General features: G+C 55.1%; 1 protein-coding gene across 5 annotated transcripts in view; it reads left to right on the top strand.

Moving 5' to 3' along the window:
• Positions 1-9,027, top strand: part of AGPAT4 (1-acylglycerol-3-phosphate O-acyltransferase 4) — a 126,536-nt gene extending 117,509 nt beyond the window's left edge. For all 5 annotated transcript variants that reach the window (XM_043888475.1, XM_043888479.1, XM_043888478.1 and 2 more), the window contains 2 exons: positions 6,570-6,768; positions 8,475-9,027. In XM_043888475.1, coding sequence (XP_043744410.1) covers positions 6,570-6,768; positions 8,475-8,569 — 294 coding nt within the window. In that variant the 3' untranslated portion in view covers positions 8,570-9,027. The remainder of the gene's footprint in view (positions 1-6,569; positions 6,769-8,474) is intronic.
• The last annotated feature ends 5,463 nt before the right edge of the window (positions 9,028-14,490 follow it).

Genomic DNA, 14,490 nt, shown 5'->3' with positions numbered 1-14,490 from the left:
AATGGACTGTAGGCTACAAGGTTGCTCCATCCATGGGATTCTCCAGGCAGGAGTACTGGAGTGGGTTGCCATTTCCTCTTCCAGGGGATCTTCCCGACCCAGGGATCGCGACCTGGGTCTCCCGCATTGCAGGCAGATGCTTTACCCTCTGAGCCACCAGGGAAGCTCAGGAAACAGGGAAAAGAACTTGCAAAATATTCTTAAAAGGGGGCTTCACAGAAAGAATGGAACTATGTTATGAGTGTAGTGGACAAAAAAAAAAGGAAGTAACGGTCCCAGGAGCCCTTGTCCATTTTCCTGCCACTGGTCCCAAGGCAGAATATTCTTGGGTGTACGGGTGTTCTCTACGGCAGCGATGGCTGAGTCCAGTTAGGGAGCGTGTCTTGTCCCAAAACATCACCAACATAAGCAGGACAAAGGCTCACAAGCTTCATCCGGGCCAGGTTTGATTTGTGCTGTGCCCACCCCATCACCCCTGCTCAGCCCCTGGACGCCTCTCTGTGTCCAGCCTGGCGCCTTCCCCCCCACCCCACCCCGCCTCCACAGCATCTCCGATCGCCCCCCATTCTCATTCTGTCCTCTTAGCAAGGCCTCGTCTTTTCAGTGGTTTCCCCCCAGACAGACATGCAGAGGCAGAGGGAAATGTAATCGTTATTGCTCTGACTGCTCGCTCTCACGCAGGAGAAAAGTTTAGCTTCCACCTGGTGAGGGAGGCATTTTCAGGCACAGGAAAAACGTCCTTTTGAATCCGTCATCCATTTGGAACCCAGACCAGCTCGTTATCTAGAATCAGATACATTCCATAGGCCTCTGATTTCCCTTCACCAAAGTCCATGAATACGGACTGGCTAACATTCGTGTCTTTTCCACCCCACGGCTCAAGAGAAGATGGTCATACAGAACTTCAAGGGGATCTGCACTATTGCTGAACAGGAATTTTAATCCTACCTTTGAGAACGTGTTACGATTTCGGTCTAAAAGACTCGCAAATCTCCACCATCAGATGAAAGAGATGCTCTTAGAAATGTGCTTCGTTTTTGGAATCCAGATCCTGGCGCTATATTCTCGCAGGAAGTCGCGTCTCTGTTCCTAAGGACGAGCTTTTCCAGCAATGCCTGCGGACCCCTCTCTCCGAGCTGCCTCTAGTCTCCTTCCGGGGGGATTTGCAGGCAGACCTGTCTGTTCTCCCCTCACGGATGCTCAGGAGAGGCTGGTTGGCCTGCCCCTAGGGCACGGAATTTGCAGACTCCTGGGCCTCGGCCTTGGGGTCTTAGGATGTTTGAGGGGGAACTAGAAACTTGTATTTCTGGGACACTGCTGTTGATGTCGATGGGCTGAGGGCCCGTGGGTGGAGACACATTGCCTGACGCTTGTTAGTGGCGAGATGCTGCGTTTCTGATGTTCTGCGCTCATGCCGGCCTGGGCTCGGACAGAGAAACACAAGACGGCAGAACTTCCTTCCCTCGGGCTTCCTGCACGAGGCGGCGTTTCCCTTGTGCTGCTTTCTGGTTTAGTCAGTTCAGTCGCTCAGTCGTGTCCGACTCTGCGACCCCATGGACGGCAGCATGTCAGGCCTCCCTGTCCATCACCAACTCCCGGAGTTTACCCAAACTCAAGTCCATTGAGCCGGTGATGCCATCCAGCCATCTCATCCTCTGTCGTCCCCTTCTCCTCCTGCCCTCAATCTTTCCCAGCATCAGGGTCTTTTCAGATGGGTCAGCTCTTCACATCAGGTGGCCAAAGTACTGGAGTTTCAGCTTCAGCATCAGTCCTTCCAATGAACACCCCGGACTGATCTCCTTTAGGATGGACTGGTTGGATCTCCTTGCAGTCCAAGGGACTCTCAAGAGTCTTCTCCAACACCACAGTTCAAAAGCATCAATTCTTCGGTGCTCAGCTTTCTTTATAGTCCAACTCTCACATCCATACATGACTACTGGAAAGACCATAGCCTTGACTAGACAGGTCTTTGTTGACAAAGTAATGTCTCTGCTTTTTAATATGCTATCTAGGTTGGTCATAACTTTCCTTCCAAGCAGTAAGCGTCTTTTAATTTCATGGCTGCAATCACCATCTGCAGTGATTTTGGAGCCCAGAAAAATAAAGTCAGCCACTGTTTCCCCATCTGTTTGCCATGAAGTGATGGGACCAGATGCCCTGATCTTAGTTTTCTGAACGTTGAGCTTTAAGCCAACTTTTTCACTGTCCTGTTTTACTTTAATCAACAGGCTCTTAAGTTCTTCACTTTCTGCCATAAGGGTGGTGTCATTTAGCGGTAGAAAAAAACTGAGAAACGTGCTAAGGCCTCAGAACTGAATCCTTTCATAAAGAGCCACACACACAAACCTACACATGTGGCCCCCAAACTCCATCAAAGCAAAGCAGGTGTTTCTCCGCCAGCAGCAGACGTTTAGGCGCGACCCTGTCGTTGTGCAGAGCAAGCTCACCGGGCTTTCCTCAGAGGCCCCTTTCCTTCTTAAGGCCTTGGATTCCCCGCTAAACTTAGATTCCCCTTTAAACTTCATGTCAGCATGAAGTGACGGTGCTCAGTTTGGAAGGAGTTCTCGAAAGGACCATCTAGGTCAGAGCTCTCGAGCTCTTGAGGAGGAAACGAAGGTCCAGAGAATGAGGGAACGGCCCCATCTTCCAGCTCATTCATCAAAGCTGCAGGCTGGGGGGCCGGGGCCTGCCCCCACAAGGGCTGGGACCGCGGCCCATCTCCGGTGCGGTGAGCAGACCTTTGAGGCCACCCTTTTCCCCTGAGGGCCGACCACTGACCAGTAAGAAAAGGTGGTCAGCGGTGCCTCCAAGAGGAAACGTGATCGACTTCTGTGGTTTCCGCGTCTGCCCCATTTTCTCAGGAGCCTGCATGTGTCTGGGGCTTGACATGCTTAAAATGCTGGTGGCCCCCCATGTGGGGCCAAGGAGTGGGGGGCTTCTTTTTATCATCACGTTTCCAGTGGACGCTGTTGAAAGACAATTCTGTAGACTTCCAGGCTCGGGGTTTTAGGGGTGCAGCTCTCAGACTTAACAGAAAACGAAGCGGGTGGGCAGCCATGGACTCTGGGCCAACACTGTTCCAGGAGGGACATCAGTAAAAAGGAAGTTGCTTCTGCCATTTCAACACTCTCTAAAACAGACCTGAAGGGTGTCAGCTCTGAAAACAGGACCATCCTTTAAGTGGGACCAATCTCACATTTAGAAAACATACAATGTGTATTGCATGTCAGCACTTGGGACACCCCGCCCCGGCTGGGGGGTGGGGGGTGGTCCTAGCTCTGAGAAGCATTAACCACCCTCGTGTACTCTGCTTGGGGACCCACGGCTGGCTCCCAAGTGAACTCCACCGTGAACCCGTGATCCTAGACCCTTCTCTCCCCAGAGCCTTCACGGTTTCGCAATTGTGTGGTTTGTAACTTTTCATCTCTAATTGAAGGTGCTTCTCTGGGTTATAGTTTGAAGTTTGTGGGAAGGATTAGCAATTTGCCGCTCATGGTGCTTCCTGGGTAGCTCAGTGGTAAAGAATCCGCCTGCAATGCAGGAGCCGTGGGTTTGATCCCTGGGTCAGGAAGATCCCCTGGAGAAGGGAATAGCTACCCACTCCAGTATTCTTGCCTGGGAGATCCCATGGACAGAGGAGCCTGGTGGGCTAGAGTCCCTGGGGATGCAAAGAGTTGGACACAACTGAGTGACTAAACAACAGCTTGGCTTGCCAATTAAGGCACGGGTGAAAGAAGCAACTTTGCGAGGGGCCCTGTGGGTGTTCCCCGGGTCCCCGAGGCCAAGGCTGGTTCGAGTCGGGTGCAGAGCTGGGGGCCCAGGGCAGGGAGGCGGCGGGAGGCGCTGTATTTGGAGCACCGGCCTCGGGAATTGGAATTAAGTGGGTTTTCAAGCTGCTGCTGGGTGTTCCACTTTCAGAGGGCATCGCTCCTTGGAAGGGTGGCAGGCCTGGCCCCACAGCATGGTCCTCTGCAAACACCACTTTCCCCGGCCCGAGCCCTGGCTGACGCCTGGGGTGGGGCTGTCCCCAGAAGTCTCCCCATACCCCCACCCCGCACCCCCCAGCTCTCTCTGTCCCACTGTCTTTTTCCTCTCCTTTTCTTCCCTTTCTACCCCAGGGTCATAAGAGAAAACCTCTTTTGCCGAGTGAACGCTGGCAAGGCCCGCGTAGCCCAGCTATACGTGGGCGCCCAGCCTCCACGCCCTCCTGGCGGTGTGTTGGTGGCAGCGCTCTCAGTGTGGCCTCGGGGCACCTGTCCTCTGCCAGCAGGCTTTCCTGCTCCTGTAGACTTTGGGTTGATGTTTCTTTCTAAGAATCAGTTCCCACTGCTGGTGTATAACATGCCACAGGATGATGAGACGTGCAGACCAAAAATGCAGGCACCGTAAACGGTCTCCTCCCTGCCTGGTGGACTTTATTACAGAAGAAATAACACGGCCCAGATAGGGCTGTGGAGCTGACGTCTGGCCCTGAGCCAGGCATCCATGTCCCACCCAACACGGTCACAGGGTCACAGGGACGCAGCCCGGGAGGCTGGTGGGAGTCACAGGGCCACTGGGGAACAGTGCGGGGTCTTGGGTGAGATTTGGTTTTCGAATCGAACCAGAGGGAAAAAACTGAATATGAATTCTGAATCCTGCTGACTCCTAGAAAAGGGAGTGCCTTCTCCTCTTGTTAGAGGCACACAGGAAAAAATCTTGGCTTAGCAGATGTCTTAGTGGAAATGAGACAGCAAAAGCAAACCCAGTTCCCCATTATATGCTGAGTCGCTCAGTCGTGTCCGACTCTGCCACTCCATGGACTGTGGCCTGCCAGGCTCCTCTGTCCTTGGGATTCTCCAGGCAGGAGAGAGTTGCCATTCCCTCCTCCAGGGGATGGATTTTCCCGACCCAGGGATCTTACCCGCAGCTCTTATGTCTCTTGCTTGGGCAGGCGGGGTCCTTACCACTAGCGCCACCAGGGAACCCATTATTACAATAGAAAAGCACTATCAAGGCTATTGGAGAAAAAAATTCGAGAAAAGAAAACTCGCCCATTTTTTAAATGGGTGAATTTTATGATATGTAAATGCACCCCAATAAAGCTTTTTTTTTTTTTTTAAGGCACAAAAGTATCATCTCCTGTCTTAGTCCAGTCAGGCTTCTAAAACAAAGCGCCACAGGCTGGGTGGCTTATAAACAGCAGAAACTTCTTCCCCTCAGTTCTGGATGTTGGATGTTGAGGAGTTCAGGATGAGGGTGCCAGCGTGGTTGGATTCTGGTCACAGCCGTCGTCCACGATGCTGCGTCCTTACGGTCGAGGGGCGAGACGGCTCTCCGGGCATCCCTTTCATAAGGGTGCTAACCGCATTCGTGGGGACTCCGCTTTCATGACCTATAACACCCCCAAGGGTGTTCTCATCCCTTCATCTTTGGGGTTAAGATTTCAGCATAGGAATTCAGGGAGGCAGGTGCAAACTTCCAGTCCACTGCACCCTTGTTACCAGGCTTCACCGGGATGAGAAAAATCACCCAAGTTCTGGCAGGAAGTGGAACGGGAGGCATTGGCAAGCTAGGTACCATCTTGCGGGGCATCCACACGCCACTGTCACTTCCAAGGAAGTCCTCCGCTTAGCGGACCGGCTGTGGCTCCCTCACCTCCTCTTTTTTTGGTTGGTTTGTGCTGGGTCTTCCCTGCTGTGCTACTGCACACGCCTCTCTTGCTGCCGCAAGCAGGAGGGCTGCTCTTCGCTGTGCGTGGGCTTCTCATCGCGGTGGTTCCTCCTGTGAGGCAGGGGCCTCAGGGTGCATGGGCTTGGTTGCTCCGTGGCCTGTGGCATCTTCCCAGGCTGGGGGGTCAAATCCCTGTCCCCTGCGTTGTCAGGGAGGCCCCATCCGCTGTGTCACCGGGGAAGCCCACCTTTACCTCTTGAGGGTGGGACACTCCGCACACGGTCCATTGTCTGTTTACAACTGCTTGATCACGTGCTTTTCTTGAGCCCCTCTTGACTTCCCCCCCACCCTCCAGGAGACCCAGGAGGGAAGTTGAAGAGGGGCAAGGGTTTGGGGGGCGGGAAGGAGCCACCGTGCAGAGCCCCTGAACTGCCCAAGAAGGGCCAGAGGTGCTCCTTCCAAAGCGGCCCATCTGAGGATTCATTTTAATCACGACCTTGGGAGGTCGGAAAGTGGCATCTTCTGGTACATCTTGGTTGGGAAAGAAGACGAGTATGGCCGACTTTAGACCTCTCTTTCTCAAGTGGATAAAAGTTTAGTATTTAATACTAAACTTTTTGGTATTTTGGTCTAGCATCAAAATTCAGCACTTAAGGTAGAGGGTTCGGGTGCATGGGAGCTCATTTCTCTAGAAAACTCGACTCCCTGGAGAACCGAGCCGCGATGGGTGAGCCGGCCGTCTGGACCACCGATGGGCTTTGCTGGGCGAGCTCCCTGTCGGCCCCGGGATGCTGTTAGGGTATCTGGGTCGAGCTGGGGAGACTCCCGTGGCCTCGACTGGGCTGGGGAGGGTGGGACCCAGCGGGCCTGGGTTGGGGTGGCCGGGCGGCAGGCGGTCAGCAGCCCTGTGCCCGCAGGACGCCTTCCAGGAGGAGTACTCCCGCACGGGCACCTTCCCCGAGACACCCGTGGTGCCCCCGCGGCGGCCCTGGACGCTCGTCAACTGGCTCTTCTGGGCCTCGCTGCTCCTCTACCCCTTCTTCCGCTTTGTCGTCAACATGGTCAGCAGCGGGTCCTCCCTGACGCTCGCCAGCTTCGTCCTCGTCTTCTTCGTGGGTGAGTCGGGCCGGCGGGGGGCGGGTGCCTCTGGGGGCGGGGGAGGACGAGGCCCTGGAGGAGGGGAGCACCCCGATCGGAGTCCTGAATCCCGGGGCTGGCGGACCGCCTCGCACCCTCCCGGTGCGTGCACGGGGCCCTGTGCATAGGGGGAGCCATCCCCTCCGGAGATGAGCTCCCGGCCGCTGCAGAGGGCTCTAGTCACAATCGCTTCCTCCTCACCTGCAAGAAAACCATTTCCTGGGTCCCAGCAGGAAGCGACAAAGGCTCTTTGCCACTCAGAGCAGGTCTGGACCTTTTTGGGGGAAGTCGGCGTGGGCACTTCTCGGCTGGCTGCCGCGTGGAGGTGGTGGTCAGCTCAGTCCTTTGACTCATCGCTACGGGCTTTGACCTGGGTGTTTCAAAGGGCTGTTGTTTCTCCACGGCCCATGCTTCCCTGGATACTGCTGCTTTTTGACGGCGGGGGCGGCCAGTTCCCACTACACAGGCCGGGTGCAGGTCAGCCTGCCATGTTTCCGGGGGGTTGTGGTCTCCAGGCCCCGGTGGAGGGGATGGACCCTGCCTTGCGCAGCAGCAGCAGGAAGGCAGCGCCCTCTGGAGGAGGCTGGGTTCCCCGCAGGTGACGGCTGGAGACACGGGCGCCTCCTGCAGCTTTGGAGGAACCGACTCCCCAAGGCCTCATCACCCCTGAGCTGCGCCTCGCTTCCCCCTTCCCTGGATCACTGTGTCTTGGTCCTCTCACAAAGCCTTTCACCGCTGGAGTCGGGCTCGCTCCACGACGCCATCAACTCTGCAGCAAAGTTCTAATACTGGGGCAGGGGTCTGGTGTTCAGAGCTGGCCCCAGGCTGAAGGCAGCCCATTTTAACGGGCCCACGGACTCTGTGAGCCTCGTAGGTTGGGTGGACCCCTGTCCCCATCGGGTCCCTGGTGTGACAGTTCACAGACAGGATGCTGAGGCTCTGGAAACTGAGGTTTCAGCCACTCCCCCTCCATCCACTCTTACACGCCTACTGCAAACGGACTGTGCGGTCAGGCTGTAATGGGTGCCAGGCTCATCAAGGGGACTGAGGTAGACATGGTCCCTGCACCCAAGGAGCCCACCGCGTCTGTCCTCTCTGGAGGGAGCGCGTAAACCGCAGCTCCTGCCTCCGTATCCTGTTTTCTAGCTTCTTGGTGGTTAAACTGGGCTCTCGCCTGCATCCTACACTTTTTATCTCTTTGGGCCAAATCCCGCTGTCGGAGAAAAGGCAGGCAGGGACGCGGCTTGTCTGCTGCTCTGAAACTTGCACCAGAAGCCGTGTTGAGACATGCTGGGAACTAAAATAGCTATTTGAGCCCCTGCACTGTCCAGGTAAGTCCTTACGCTTTGCTGAAGGGTGCCTGTAAGTTGCACTGCATTCACGAAAGAACCCTCTGGAGGGATGGGCACCGGAAGATACAGCCCACCACAGTCTGCTCAGCTCCACTGTCCAAGGATTGAAACAACATACAGAACAGCCTTGTTCTCTTTTAATGTGTCTTAGCCCAGTTAGAACCCCGGCCCCACGCTCAAGGGTAACTGTGAGGCGGGGATGGTGAAAAGCACCCGGGGTCAGCCAGCTCTCAGCTGATGCTTGAGATTCACAGAGCTCCCCGCCTTTATTCCGTCAGGCAGGGCCCACCGGAGTCCCCACAGGCCTCTGACCTGCCCTTCCTGTTTCCGCAGCTTCCATGGGGGTCCGATGGATGATCGGCGTCACGGAAATTGACAAGGGCTCTGCCTATGGCAACATGGACAGCAAGCAGAAACACAGCGACTGACCCGGGACATGTCACCACCCGAAGGGGACCTTGGGGGGACTGGTGGACACCGCCGTCACCCTGGGCGGGACCCAGTGACGAAGCTGGGGGAGCCCCTGCTGGGGAGGCAGGGGCTGCGGTCTCAGCGTCAGGTCGGGGGGAGGATGTCCTTCCATCTTTCCCCCGCACGCTTTAGTGGGCTTCGGGTCTCGTTCTTTCCGTGTGTCTGTGTGCGTGCGTGTACGTGTGTGTTAACAACATACGTGAGAGTGAGGCGTGCTGAGTGGGCTCATTCCGAGGGTATCTGAGGTGCGGGGGGAGGGCAGAAATGGGGACCTCGGAGGGTGGGGGGCTCCCTGCCATCCTCTGGTGCTGAGTTTTCTGTTAACCCTGGCTCGCTACAGAGTGAAAGACACTTTGGTAAGATGACTAAATTATGCCTCCCAAAAAAACCAAAAAATTAAAGTGTTTGGCTTCTCTCTGGTGTGTGCACACAGCGCCCCTCTCCCTTCAGACCCCCTTCCTGCACTTTGGAGTCCCGGACCACACAGCGCTCCCGAGGAGGGAGCTGGGGGCTGGGGGCTGGGGGCAGGGGTGCAGAGGGCAGGCCGGGTGGCTGGAGGAGGTGGGTTCCCGGCGGCGGGAGCCTGTGAGGCTGTGTGGAGACGGCAGGTGCCGGGAAGCTAGCCGGGCACGCATGCGGGACCCAGGGACGCCCCGGCCGCCCTGCGGTGGAGTCTGTCCGGCCTGAATCATGACGATGCGCCCGCTCCCTGGATTCCCTCCTCGAGGAGCAGACTCGTCTTGAACACTGAGATGAAGGCAAGCAGTCCTGCAGGGATGTGAGAGATGGCCTGGCGTCCTCTGTTTATCCCCATAGCGAGCAGAATCGGGTCCCCCAAACCAGTGCAGGCTCACTGCTACTGGAGGGCCGTACGCAGGAGCCCAGGTGCCCCTCTGCGAAGGCTCGGACTGAGCGGACATAGGCTCCGCGTCCCCCCGGCTTCCGCCTTCCTTCTGGAAGCGCAGACTCCCCTGACTCGGAGGAGCTCCGCGCCGTGGCACCTATGGCCACGTTTGGAGTAACAGTCCGCGGACAGGGCTCCGGCAAACTGTGGCCAGCCGTCAGACGCCAGGTGCAAAAGAAGAGCGAAGAAAAGCAGCAATATTTCCGGAGGCGGACGATGGGAAACCGGATGCTGCGTGACCTCAGGCTGAGACGCCGCCGCGCGCGCCGGGTCTCCCGGGTCCGTGCATGGAGCTGGGGAAGGGCCGCTCCATGCCGCCCGGCCCTTACTGCTGCTCTGCTGAAGCTCTGTAACGGGATGAGCTGTCCCGGATAGACGGTGGCCAGATACTGTGTAAAGGCTCATTCTGTTCCAAGTCACGTCCTAGGTTCGCTCTTAAGTCACGGAGCGCTCACCCGGCACAAGTGATGTTGCGGGAGGGGTTAAGAGGAGCTTCCTGCTGAAGGGAGGATGGGGCAGCCCTGAGACAGGACCGCAGGGGTGACAAGGGGACACGCTGGTGTGCTTGTGGGAGGGGAGGGGCCGTGAGGCCCCCACCTGGGTTGACTTCCTGGTGTCCCCGAGGGCGGGGCAGGAGACCCGATGCCTTTCCCGCCCTGCGTCAGGCCGGGTGCGGGGGTCGCAAGGGCAGCCTCCCCGGGGCAGAGATGCTCGGGTGTGCACCTGTCACCCCCCACCTGGATGGGGCCCTCCCAGCGCCCTGGGAGACACAGGAGAGCCGTCAGGAGCATCGGCACAGCTCAAACCCTGCAGCTCATTTGCTCCAAGACCCTGTTTTTCCAACTGGCAAATAGGGGTGATAACACCCACCTCTTGGGTCATCTCAAGGGTGAAACGAGGCCATACATGTGAGCACACGTTAAGAACCCCACAGCATTAGACAAAGAAGGATTAGAACAATTGGAAAGTTGCCTCCATGCTGCTGTGTCTCAACAAAACGTTCAGAAATTAAATGACCTTGGGGTGTCCAAAACCGCCTCGTTTTCCTGTCATCTTCCCATTCAGCAGCAGTAACCTGAGCCCTAATAGCATTCACCCACACCTTCTGCCTGGAACGTGAAAGGGCCCCACAGGCACTCAGCGTTCTTCTGAACTTGTCTCTGGGACCAAACACAAAGTGGCGAGCAAACGGACAGTTCTGCTGACAGCGCAGATCTGAGGGTCCCGGTTAGGGGAGGGCGGGCACTACGTTCTCCCGGGAAGGACTGACGGTGCTCCTGCTAACAGTGCCTTAGGACCAGAGTGTGGGGAGCCGGCAGGGACCCTGACCAGCGTTTCACAGGTTCACTCTTCCCTGAGCGAACATTCTGTCTGGCGGGACGGGACCTACCTGGCCGTTGCTCCTCACCGGTCCCGAGATGGCAGAGACAGCCACGGAGAGACGCATCACCCCTTCCCCAGTCCCTTAACCCGCTTTCAGGGTCTCGTAAGTGCCAGGGCCTCTTCAGCAGGGAGCGGTGCTGGTTCCCAGGGTGTGAAGCCGCCCCTCTGTCCCCGAGCGGCGGAAGACGGAGTGCAAGCATCACATCCCGTCTGACGTCTCCATGGCGGGTGAGGTCGGCCTTGCTCAGAGACCAGGCGTGGAAGAGAAGATGCCAAGTTTGCTGCATGCTGGAGGTCGGTGCAGGGTCCTCCCGGGTGTTAGGAGCCGCGTCCTAGGCCTGCAGCTTTGAGGCAGGGGGCGCTGAATGCACTTCTTCCAGGAAACCCAGCCCACCAAGTGATTTAAAAAACACCAACCGTGTGAGATGGGTTTAAGGGAAGTGGACCATTCTGTGACTGACGTGGAGAAAGCGCAGGTGCATGTTCTGAGCTGGCTGACTACCTCTTTATTGTTCGTAGAGAAAACACAGTTTGCTTTATTTGTAGGGTCACACGGCATTACTGGAATATCATTCTCTAAAGAGGGCCGAGTAAAAGCAGCTACAGATGTTTAAAGATTTTTAGATGCGCTTTTCGGATCTGAAAGACAGTGATTTAGATGTACAATCCAGCACCTGTCCAACCAGAATGTAGAAACAGCTGTGATAGACACAGACAGGGCCCGGGCGGCTTCTGGTTTTCCTCCTGGAGAAGCGAGCAGTGTCCTGGCTGGCCCTCAAGCCAAACAGACAAGGCTTTTCGGAGGCTTTAAGAACTCACTCGTAATGGTGGACGGACATGGGAAGGCAGACTGGAGGGACCCGTCCCCCGCTCCCAAGAGGAGGTTCCATCCAGCGTTTGTCCAATGCGCTGCCGGGTCGGAGTGGGAGGAGCGCATCCTCTGGGGCCACACGGGAGGCCCGCGGGGGCCACGGTTCCACCTGCAGCCGCTGCTGCCAACCTCCCCACCTGCGCCAGAGCTGCTCAGGAGGGCGGCCGCCAGCGTGACTGTCCAGCTGACTGCGTGCCGGTCACTCAGGCTGACTTGTTCCGTGTCAGCATCATCTTCAGCAGCTGTGTTTCTGACGCCTTAACCACGCGGCCCCTCCTGCTGTTTCCAGAGCACCAGATGAAGCAGCTGGGACCCTCGTGTTCCCTGACTCGGGGCCCTGCCTCCAGGAGCCGGTCCCTCTGCCCTCTGAGACGACCCCCACCCTGCACAGAAGGCCGGGGGGTTCGGCTGTCAGCCAGTCACCTGAGCCGCAGCGCGGACCCGGCGACGATGCACAAGCAGGCGTCCCAAGCTCCAAGGCTGCGTCTCAGGCTCCTGCGTCCTTGGCGTGAGTGTCTCAGAGCTTCCGACCACGTTAGGCGGAGACCGAGCGCTGCAGACGCCCCAGGCTTCCTGTCCCACCGGGCACCCCCCGAGAACAGGCTCAGTGCACAGTCCTGGACCTCTAGACCTGGGAGAGCTGAGACCCACGCACGGCGCCTGCTACCACCTGGCGTCTGTTTCCGACGCGTGGCTGCTGGAGATGACCCCTCTTCTGGGCAGGAACAGCAGAACACACAACTTCCCCTCAACAGCCAGCGTGGTGTCACCTCTGCAGGGGGCAGGCCGGCTCCTGCCACCGCCGTACCCACCCCCCCGGACAGTGTCACGGCGAGCAGTCAGTCACGAAGGGACACGGATTTAGAGGCTTTAATAACTGAATTTCAATTGTCTTCTTTTGACGCCTTTTACTAAAGTAAAAATAGAAACCTTTCTCGAGCAGTGAGGCCAAAGTGAAATTGGTCACCACTGCGAATTTCAGTTATCAGCGGGAAAAAAAGCAAAGGGTCTCTCCAGTAAAGGATAACTAGCTACAAATGAGGCATTCCCCAGTCCCTGCAGCCTTGTCCTATTTTAATATTAGAGTAATGGATTAATTAAAAAATAATAATAAGCACTTACTTAGACCTTTTCAGTATCTAGAAAATATCTCCTAGGGCTGTTGGTGAAGCTTTTCACTGAGAAAGACTTGTACAATTTTTACCTTTAATTTTTTTTTTTTTACACAGTCTCGTTTCACATGTTGGGGTGACTAGAGAGTTTTGAAATTTCTAGCATCTATGTTCCCTTGAGTTTTAATGAAGTAAGTGGTATGAATACAAAGTTTGGGGTGCTGAAAAACAATCCATTCAGAAGGTGGGTCAGAAACCACTAAGGCTGCACATGTGTGAGGAAGTCACTCAAAACAGGAATGATCTGAATGGACCAAGAAAAAAAAAATCACCTAATGTATGGAAAGAACTGTGCTTCTGAAATTTATAATAGTTGACCCAAGAAGCGAACAAGTGGGGTGATGAGATGGCAGGCCGCTGGAGCATGTGACTAGAGGACCACCCAGGACAGAGGGCGGGCGACCCTTTCACAGTAAGTCAGGATGAGGCTGGGACTTAAGAGGCTGCTGGGCTACAGGGAGGGCGAAGCAGTCCAAACAGCATAGAAGTTTCCATCACCAAAACCATCTGATCATCTCAGCAGAGGCAGAAAGAACATGGGCAAAGTCAAACCTCTGGTCATGATAGAAACTCAATAAACTGGGAAAACAAGGGAACGTCTTCTACCTCATACATGGCATTTATGAAAAGCCCACAAGAAACACCATAAATTAAAAGAATGACTGTTGCCAGCTAAGGTCAAAATCATGACAAGAACATGATTCTCACCAAAGCAGATCTGTTCTCTGGCGGGGGCTGGGCTGGGCTGGGCTGGGCGTGGCAGGGGTGGGGGCGCGGGTGGAGACAGTTTAACAAGCTGATCCTGAAATTCATAGGGAAACACAAAGGACCCAGAATAACCAAAACAATCTTGAGGAAGCAGAACAAAGTTGAAGGGCTCACACGTCCCAGCTTCAAAACTTCCTTTACAAAGCTACATTAATTCAGACAGTGGGGTTCTACAGAAGACAGCTCTGCAGATCAATGGAACAGAACAGAGTACAGAGATAAACCCCTAGATTTGTGTTCAATGATTTCAACAAGGACGCCAAAACAATTCAACAGAGAAAAACATCTTTTTAACAAATGAATGCAAGGTCTAATAAATATTGACATGCAGAAGGGTGAACTTGGACCTTTATCTGATATGATACATAAACATTAAAAACAGATGATAGAGCTAAATATGAGAGCTAAAACTATACAACTCTTAGAGCAAAATATAGGTATAAATACTTCATGACCTTGAGTCACGTCATGGTATCAAGAGCACATGCAATAAAGCAGCAGCCTGTAAGCCAGACTTTAAAATTTAAGGCTTCTGTACTTCAAAAGAAGCCATTAAAATGTGAAGAGACAAGCCACAGACTGTGGGGAAAGAAACATTGGCAAATCAAATATCTGGTATTTGATTGTATCCAGAATGTATAAACATCTCTCACAACTTAGTAAGAAGACAAGTAACCCAATACAAAAATGGGCAAAAAATTCACACAGACCACTAAAGAAGACGAATAGCCAACACACGCAAGAAATGCTCACCGCGGTCGGAGAAATGCAGATCAGAAC

The sequence above is a fragment of the Cervus elaphus genome, chromosome 26 (genome assembly GCF_910594005.1).
Source record: "Cervus elaphus chromosome 26, mCerEla1.1, whole genome shotgun sequence".
Classification (NCBI taxonomy): Eukaryota; Metazoa; Chordata; class Mammalia; order Artiodactyla; family Cervidae; genus Cervus; species Cervus elaphus.
The sequence above is the reverse complement of the archived record's forward strand: the minus strand, read 5'-3'. Positions and strand labels throughout refer to the sequence as shown.